The sequence below is a fragment of the Erpetoichthys calabaricus genome, chromosome 5, assembly GCF_900747795.2.
Source record: "Erpetoichthys calabaricus chromosome 5, fErpCal1.3, whole genome shotgun sequence".
Taxonomy (NCBI): Eukaryota; Metazoa; Chordata; class Cladistia; order Polypteriformes; family Polypteridae; genus Erpetoichthys; species Erpetoichthys calabaricus.
Window position 1 is genome coordinate 5,259,251 of NC_041398.2, and position 9,455 is coordinate 5,268,705.

General features: G+C 41.9%; 2 protein-coding genes across 5 annotated transcripts in view; both read left to right on the forward strand.

Annotated features, from left to right (window-relative positions):
• LOC127527848 (E3 ubiquitin-protein ligase TRIM47-like) overlaps nucleotides 1–4,661 on the forward strand; it is a 184,562-nt gene extending 179,901 nt beyond the window's left edge. For both annotated transcript variants that reach the window (XM_051927988.1, XM_051927989.1), the window contains one exon: nucleotides 4,420–4,661. In XM_051927988.1, the coding sequence (XP_051783948.1) occupies nucleotides 4,420–4,632 (213 nt within the window). In that variant the 3' untranslated portion in view covers nucleotides 4,633–4,661. The remainder of the gene's footprint in view (nucleotides 1–4,419) is intronic.
• The window catches only part of LOC114651544 (tripartite motif-containing protein 16-like), a 737,769-nt gene that overhangs the window by 446,929 nt on the left and 281,385 nt on the right, over nucleotides 1–9,455 (forward strand). The window lies entirely within an intron of this gene.

Below are 9,455 nucleotides of genomic sequence, written 5' to 3' on the forward strand. Positions count from 1 at the left end.
ACACTTATTGCTGTTGGTGTGGCCATAACAAAGGCTGCAGTGAACCCTCCAAAGGGTGATGTAGGGTCAGACTGTAATAGCTGAAGACCACCTGTAATGGAGTTGGATGTGGGTGCAACGTTCAGTCCACAAGGTGCACAAGCAAGATAGGCCAGATGTAAAGCATGTGTGTAGTCTTGATGAAGAAGGGAATCAACTGATCAAAGAATACCCAGCAGTCATAATTTTTATGGTAAGACATGAGGGCCAGTGTGTGTGAAACCTTAAAGACTGTAAGTTGCAGTATTACCCCAGGGTGGCCCACTGAAACAAGGGCCAAGAAGTCAAGAGAAAGTGAAAAGGATCAGGACAAAGAAACATAATGAGCACTAAATGTCATTCCATGTGTGCCAGAGAAACTCTTCATGGACCCTGAAACAATCAGGACAAGGCATCACTTCCACGTGGAGTCAACAGGAACCAAACCATAAATACACGACTTTAATTCTGAGAACTACTGACTGTAACTTGGAATTCAGAATAAAGTCAACCAATGAATTCTGGGTACTGGCGTTACCATAAATGAAAGTAATAATCTGAGTAAAGGAGAAGACTTTAGCTGTTGTAAGGGTCTCTTAAATTAGTAGTAAGAAACCTAAAGTGGACCTGTATCAGTTTAGAGCAGTGACACACACACACACACACACACACACACACACTTGCAGAGGGGATATAAAAACACAAGCAATCTGAACAAATCCACACCGCCTTGACAGTAGTGCAGGCTCTGAAAACTTGATAAGTAGCTAAAAACTGATCATCTAGCGTTCTGAAAATCCAGAAGTGACGAGAATATTTAAAAGCCCTTCCTGAACGAATGAGCTTTCACTGGAAGTTTTTTAGATGAAAATTAGAGAAATAGAAGTCACAAGTTATGTGACAGAAAAAGAATAAAAGTACGTCTTCTGTTATCCTTTTGTATGAACATATTATATTTTTTGACTGGGCATTGTTACCCAGGTGGTCCCTGAAGGAAGTTTACATGTTCTCCTCGTGTTCACTTGGGTTTTATTTCGATGTTCCAGTTTCCTACCATAAACCAAAGACATGCAGAGCAGATGGGGTGGTGATGCTAAATTAGCCTTTGTGTGTGTGTGTGTGTGTGTGTGTGTGTGTGTGTGTGTGTGTGTGTGTGTGTATTCACCTCCTGATGGACTGGTGCCTTTTCCTGGTGTTTTCCAGTGTTTACTGGTTTAGTCCCCAACTGCCCTGTGACTTTACTCCTGATTAAAGGGTTAACAAAATGGACAGATGGATTGATGTTTGGATGAATTGATGGATTCTTTATTGCAGCAGGTGTGTGTGGATGAGATGTTGATTAATAATTCATCACCATGTCAGGGCCTCAGACAGAGAAAGTGAAAGCTGATTTGTGTTGACTTTTGACAATTTATGAACTTCAGCCATAAACTGAGTAACAGTTCTGAAATTCTAGCATGAATGTGAAACAGAGACCCCCACACTTGATTTACTGTTTGGTAGTTTTATAATTTAATTTTTCCCTCTACAGTATCTGAGTCTCCAGACATTTTGATATTTTTGGATGCTCAATAAGCTCTTGACAGAGTTGAGTGAGGACATCTGTACACTTTGTGGTGTAAATCTGAGTTTGGTCTCAATCTGTTTCCATGGATTATGCTATTTACTGTAGTTGAGATGTCTTAGTTTGTATTAATAACATTCATTGGAGTATTTCAGTTTTCAATATTTCCTGTATCAGTGAAGTTCTTATGAGGTATGAAAGACAACATTGAAGGATCACAGCCACCTGAGGAAAAAGCGTCTGCTCTTCCCTTTCTTCTCAAGTTCCTTTGTGTTCTGAGTCCAATTCATTCTGTCATTGATATGGACCCCCAAGTATGTGTAGGTGGACCACCTCTTCATCCACTCCCTGAATAGTGACCGGACATAGAGGCTCTTTGATGTGTGAAAGTCATTGAGCAGTTTGTTGGTTTTGCTGATGATAAATTTGAGACAATTCCTAAAGTTCTCCCCCTGACTCCTCTCCCCTGTCTCATCCCCCTTATCAACACACCCCATAAGTGCAGAATCATCTGTGAATGTCTACAAGTGACCTGACCTGCTGTTATACAGTGACCTCCATAATGTTTAACACAAGGACACATTTCTCCTTGATTCACCCCTCTGCTCCACAGTTTCAAATTACAAATCCAACAATTCAGACATCATGACTAAAGTGCACACGGCAGACTTTCATTTAAGTTTATTTACAGACATTTCAGTCACACAGCACTTTTTCTGCACAGTCCCCTCATTTCAGGACACTATGATGTTGGAGACACTTAGCTTCACAGGTGTTTGTGATTCCTCAGGTGGTCTTCATGGCTTCATAAGACCCCTCGGCTTTCTTCTGCCCTTTGGGGTCTGTAGCTGCCTTTGTTCAACACGATGACAAGAGCTGTGACAGTGACAATCACAGAAGGCATTATGAGGCTGGCTTGTCTGACTCCTGTTCTACAATCTGGCTGTGGTCCTACAATGAGCTGATGGTCAGATGTTGTTATTTCTCATTTTTCTTCATCAGTTTCTGTTTTGTTTTGATGTATTTACACAAATCTGTGTCCTCGTATGTGATAGTTCTGTATTTACTGAGTGGTCTCATCTATTGTTGCATTTTGCCTTGTAGTTTGTACTGTTGTGTTGTGTTTCTGAGGAGGCCATGATGGATTGGCCATCTAGCTCTGTGATGAAGATTACTTGTGTTTGACACTCACTGCACACCCAGCCCACCTACAGGGGGTCTCTCTCTGAATTGCCCTTCTAAGATTTTGTGCATTTTATTTCCCTACAAGGTATATTTTGGAGTTTTTCTTGTCTTCTTAGGGCATCTGGAGTAGGGGGCTCTCAAAAACAGGGCCTGTAAAAGCCCACTGAGACACTCCTTGGGTGATTTTTGGATATACAAGAAAAGTAAAATTGTTCTTTGTAGAGTGAGGTGTGCAGAGTGAAGAGTAAAGCAGACAGGCCTGTTCCTTGTGCTGCTCCAGTGTTGCTCACACAGTCCTTGAGTCTCCCAAACTGCGCTCTGCCTGACAGATAGTCCATCATCAGGACACCACAGGCTCAGCCATCTGCTGATCTCTGAGCTGACCCCTTAACAGGGATGGCTGGGTGGTCTTGAAGATTCTGGAGAAACCAAAAAACATAAACATAGTACACATTTTGATTAAAAAAAATATCAGTCCTGTAAATAAAACACCTGAGGTGAGTAACATATAAAAATATCATTTTTGAATTTTAGAACTTCTTCAAGTTGTCTTGTAGCAGTGCTACTAAATAAAAACTGGGGCTGCTGAGGTCAAAGGTGGTCAAAGGAGGTTAAAAGGAAGGCAGAGGGCAAAAGGTAGAACAAAAAGTTATTTCGTCTGTCTACCTGTGTTCTGAGGACTGCGTTTGGATTTCATTGGTTTTCCCGGAAGAAAAGGAGCGCTCCTGAACAATCCATCTGACTTCACCCTTTCAGCATCTACCGCTAGGACTGTGTTTTCCTTCAACCTTTCAACTTATAGATCGCTGGACTTAATTTCATCACCTCTCATTTTCATCCGGTTTGGTTTTCATGGACTTTGCGGTGTGGTGTTCGTGTATATATGTTAAATGTAATATCGCCGAAAGGGTCATGGGTGGTATTACTGTTTTTCATTCAGTTAATTTTATTTCATTATATTCTTAATTGTTTACCTTTCCCAGTGTGCTTTATTGGTCTCTGTGGTGAGTGTGTGTGGGTCGATCCAAGGCTGTGGACGTTCCTTGGATCACCTCTATTAAAATAAATAAATCACCGTCACCTTTGATGGTGTGAATCTTAGCGGCCCCTGACCGCTACAGTCTGAATTCCTGAATTCAACAGAATCGTTTGTGTATTTCGTGTATCTTACTTGACTCCAGAAAATGACAACGGCAGACAACATCCTCACATTTCTGACTCAGGACATCAAATGTCCTTGTAGAACCTATAATTACTGACATGACATAAGTCCTCCTGGCCTTTCACCAGTTTCTTTACTTATACACTCCAGTTTGTTTTTATTATTTTTGGTGTTGTGAGAACTTCACATTTCCTAGTTTGTCGATGTGAAGTCTTCTAAACGTCAAGAACTAACACACACCAGTGTGCCTTCAAACTGTCTTCTTTATTTGACACACTCTTCAAGCCCAAATTCAATCTTGCATCAATTAAATTAAACCTTTCTTTTAATCTTTATTGTCATTCCTGTTTGTTAATCAAATCTAAGTTGTGTCAGGAAATGTCAAACAAATGTGTTGTGAAAATATCAGGAGTCAGAAAGAGGAGAAGAAATCACAAAGTGAATGTGAATTCTGATCTGACCACGCGTGTCCTCTTGTGTGTCCAAACAGAAGCAGCTGGGGGTGACACTAAGTGACATCAAGAGGAGACTTGAGGAGAGAGAGAAGACACTGAAGGAGACGAGGAGGGCGATGGACGAGGTGAAGGTGAGTGGAATATCAAGACAACACTTCATATCAAAGAGGGGAGAAATAAATGAGATCTTGAAGAGCAGCACAGCTTCACTGGTGATGATGAGTAGGGACACAAGAAGGCAGAGTTAGAGAAGACATTGTGTGGTGTCCTTCATGGCCTTTCACTGTTGACAGAATCCCAGGTGTCATTCACTGGAGATTCAGACAGCATCACCCTAAAGTCCTCTGATATTCCATCAGCTGCTTAAAGTGGACATAACTCTACTAACAGAAACTCACACTGAAGGTCGACGCTGATGTTCTGAATTAGATCAGCGGGCACAATGTCCATTACTGGTCTTTTTTATTTTTATTTTATTTGAAGAAAATAACAAGTTGAACTAATACAACAAGCGATTTTATTAGTCAAATTAAAAGTAAGATAAAAAACATAAAGTTAAATTAGAAAGCAGGAACAGAAAAAAAAAACTTAACAAAACAGATTTCAGCCTTTCACACCAGAGAACGAAAGGAGAGCCAAGAGCTCGGGCCAAAATAGTACAGGATGAAAAATAATAGAAATAAAAAGTGGGATAAGCCCTGTTTCCCATTGTGCCATGTGGCCGGTACGCCTCCACGGTGGAAGGACCGGGGGAGGGAGTGCATCTAGAACATTAGCTTACCAGGACAGATAAGTGGCAGCCCCCCGGGTTGCAGTGGTGCCTCAGACTCCCACAGGGCTCAGTAGGAGTTGGAGTTGGATACAGCCCTGTTGGGATCAGTGCGCGCTGCTGCTGAGCCCTTAGGGGCAGTTCTGCCGCCTCACCCTGAAGTGCTACTGGAAACAGAACAATGAGCACCTGGAGCACTTCTGGGTGCCTTATAAAAGGAGCCATCAACCAATACTGTGAGAGCCAGAGTCGGGAGGAGGGAGATAAAGCTTGACCAGAGGAGAAAAGAGCAGAAGAAGAGGAGAAATTTTGGGTTTTGGGTTGGCGAATGCAGTCACAACTAGACTCCTCCAAAAGGACCTGCCAATAGCCCTTTGTGAGGTCTAGGGTGGAGATACATGAAGCCTGCCCGAGCTTTTCCAACAGCTGTGTCGATTAGCAGCTGCCGATGCCAATTAGGGAACCGCTTAATTGGTGTGAGATGTCATCATGTCAAACCTATGAGATGGAGGAGGGTTATCTCACCGGTGTGAAATCATGACGTCTCACATGCCAAAGTAGAACAAACCTATTACACGAAAGTTTTTACAACCGCCCAACACACACACACACACACACACACACATACTTCTTCTTCTTTTTCTTTGTCTTCTTCACTACAGGTGTGTGTTGTCCTACTCCAATACCAACCCCAGGCTGAGGAGGAGATGCCTTTAATAAAGTCAGACCTTTGTGAAAGTAAAAATCAAATGGAGTCCTCACAAAACAGTAGAGCTGTCTATCAGCAACTCTTGTTAAAAGCTCTCAAGTTTCTTCAAAAGTACGTCTTTCATGACTGCATGTCCCATAAAGTCCTGCATCTCCTTAAGAGGAGCAGCGACAAAGTGATGATGTTACTCAGACTAGTTGGAGATACATATTGTCTGGGAGGCGGTCTGCAACTTCCCTTCCTGCTGTGGTTAAACTACCACCAATCACTCCAACCAAGTCCAACTCTCCTTCACAACATCAAAATGCAAACAAATGTGTCTTGTGATTGGTTATTTTTATTAGGTGACTCAATTCAAAATCTTTATCCTGTCCAATCAGATCTCTGTGGAAAGAGAATTGGAAGAAAATGAGAAAAGCTCCACTGCTCTGATACGGTGCATTGAGGATGCCGACAGGAAACTGACTGAGAGGATCAGAGAACAAGAAAATAGAGAATGGAGAAGGCTGAAGCAGTCATGGAGCAACTGGAGAAGGAGATCAAGGAGCTGAAGAAGAGAGAAGCTGAGCTGAAGGAGCTTTCAGAGACCAAGGACCATCTCCACTTCCTGCAGGTGAGAACAACACTTCACAGGGAGTCTGGTCAGACTGGGGTGTGTGGGACCTGAGAACATTTAGAGTGAAATTTAAAAGATCTGAGGAGTTTGTACAACATGACAAGAACAGACCATTCAGCTCAACACAGATTGTCTTTTCATATTTCCTTAACATTTTCAATATTTGGTTTACAAAAATCTTAAAGTTCCTACCTCCATGTGCATGACAGGCAGATGAATCTACAGGTGTTTGTGTGACAAACTGAATTTTTGTGAAATTTAAAAGATGACATCTAATAAAGGATGGTGCCAACTCTTCTGCCAGGCCACCTTCTGATGTCTCCATCCTTAAAGCGATGAGATTCAAATCCTTTAGGATTTACTTGCAGCTCAGACCCCACAGTCCAGTCTCTCGTCTCACATTTTTCTTGTGTGCTTTAATCTCAAACTGCACATAATAGTCCTGATGTTGATTGTGTTTTGCAGACGTTAGGGAGATTCTCTTTTTGATTTATAATCCACTCATTGTAGGCACTATATAACTCGGCGTCCCCTTAGCTTTCTCTACTTTATGTGGATGATGATGATGATGAGGACACAAAGGCCCACGAGTTTTTCTCACTTCTGAGCTGCAGAGCTTCAATTGTATAATCACATTAAAAGAGCTTTTAAATTTTAGTTACATGTGTTAGTCTTAACTTTTAATTTCATTAAGTGTGTTTCAGAGCCATAAAAATCTCAAAGCCTTGTTTTGTGTTACACCACAATCCAAAAATCCACCAAATATTCTTTCATAACTGACCAACAAGTCAATGACAGGCGTTCTCACCATCTAAACCCAAGCTGACCGCCCACCACACTGATCCTTAATTCAGAAGAGCCCCCTCTTATCAGCATTACTTACTTTTTAATGTCTCCTTTCTGAAATCTTGTCCCCTCATCTCTCCTGATGAAGACTTTCTCATCTCGCTGTGTCCTTCCTGCTGATGGAGACTCACTGAGCTTCACTGTCACAGCTGATTTCACTGCTGAGGACCTGAGAAAGGAGCTGTCAGGTCTGACAAAGAGTGTGGAGAGGATCAGCCGGTGGGTCATCATGACGAGGACTCCATCGGGTAAGTGTGAGGGTCTGGTGACATTGAAATTGTTAATTAAGTCCATGAGGAGGACCAGAGTGACAATAAGAGGACATTAAGAGGTGAGATGCATGAAGACGACCAGCTTTTTAACACTAAACTGTCAGCCTTTGCTGTTAAGGATTTTTCACTATATAGCGCCTTTCACCGTGACTAGCTGAGTTATAAAAGACTCTGAAAATAAACATCTGCTTTTAATCAGATATTTTATTTCTTATACTCTTTCCATGTACTCTTTTTAAAATCCACATTTTTCATTTGACATTGGGATTCTTTTTATTTCCTTTGCTTTCCTCAACTTAAGATTAATGAACAGAAATGTGTTTTAAATGGCTAAGCCAGCTCAGAGTACAAATGAATTGTTTATTGAGAACAGAGAAGACGTTAATGGAATCAAATTGAGCTCAGCGTTAGTGCTTTATAATATCAGAACATCTGAATCTGCTCCTGCTCTCTTCGGTGTCCATTACATTCTGCTGGATGGAGTCCACGTTAAAAGTTCATGTTCATCCATTTTCAGCTGTGCTCCCCCTGGGCTCTCGTGTTTTTATATGCCTGCTGTTGCTTAGTCAGAAGTCATGTCTCCCACCGACATTTAAAAGGATTTTACAGACCAAAAGCATTTTATTTGATATATTTTGGTGGAGAAGAAAAGCAAATTGGAGGACTGCATCAGAACTTGGACTACTTGAGGACCACCTGAACATTTCAGTGAGTGCAGCCTCAGAGCACAGTGACAAGTTTAAAGGTAAATCGCACTTCGCAAATTAAGAGTTATGTACGTTTACACATAAAGATAGCGATTTGTTTAAACACAAGGTCAATTCAAGTGTGTATTGTGAAAATAAACAAAGAGTGGGCATGAATAGTTGGGGTACCACCCTGAAATACCCTGTTTAATAATAAATATGAAATAAAAAGCACAAAGATGGAGCACAATGATGACATCTGCTGCAATCAAAGGCTGTCAAGTTAAAGTCACTTGTGAGTCGGAGCTCCGTCTTCCTCAGTCACAGATCTGTAATGAACACCCACTTCTGGTGACATTTTATAGTGTTATCTCAGAAGAGGCGGAGCTTAATTAGCGGGCTGTGGAAGTGACGTCACTCGTCTTCTGGCCTGTGAACTCACTGAAGTGACGACGTTAGCAGGAGCTGCACCCTTTCTTAACTAGCAGGATTTCTTAACTAGGTGGAGCCCTGAAGATGTCCCCAACTGTACCTGCTTGTCAATATGTATAAAATACAGTATACTTATGATACTGGGATACTGGGAAGGAAGGGCCTTGACCAGGGAGGTGACCATAAAACTAATGGTCAGTATAACAGAACTTCAGAAGTCCTCGGCTGAGGTGGGACAAACTGTAGGAAGGACAGCCATCTCAGAAGTGCTCCACAAATCAAGCGTTAATGGTAGAGCGGAGAGACAGAAGATAATCTCGAGTAAACAGACAAATGACAGCCTGAGAGCATCAAGGGAAAAATTCAATGATCTGATGAGACACAAATGAATCGACAGAAGTCCAAGCAGAATGTCTGGAGAAGACCAGGCGTTGCTCATCACCTTCTTAATATCATCTCTACAGTGAACATAGTGGCACATAAAGAAAACTGGGAGACCGTTCAGAACTGAGGGAAGGATGAATGAAGCAGATCCAGAGAGGCTCTTGAAGAACACCTGTGACCTCAGACTAGGGTGATGGTTCAATGACCTGAAGTCTACAGTTGAGACAACTCTGCAGTGACTTTGTGACAAGTCTCTGAGGGTCCTTGAGTGGCCAAGACTCAGACCCATAAAGCATGTATAGAGAGATCTGAAGATGGCAGTTCAAAGACACATCCCATCCAATGTAATGGAGCCTG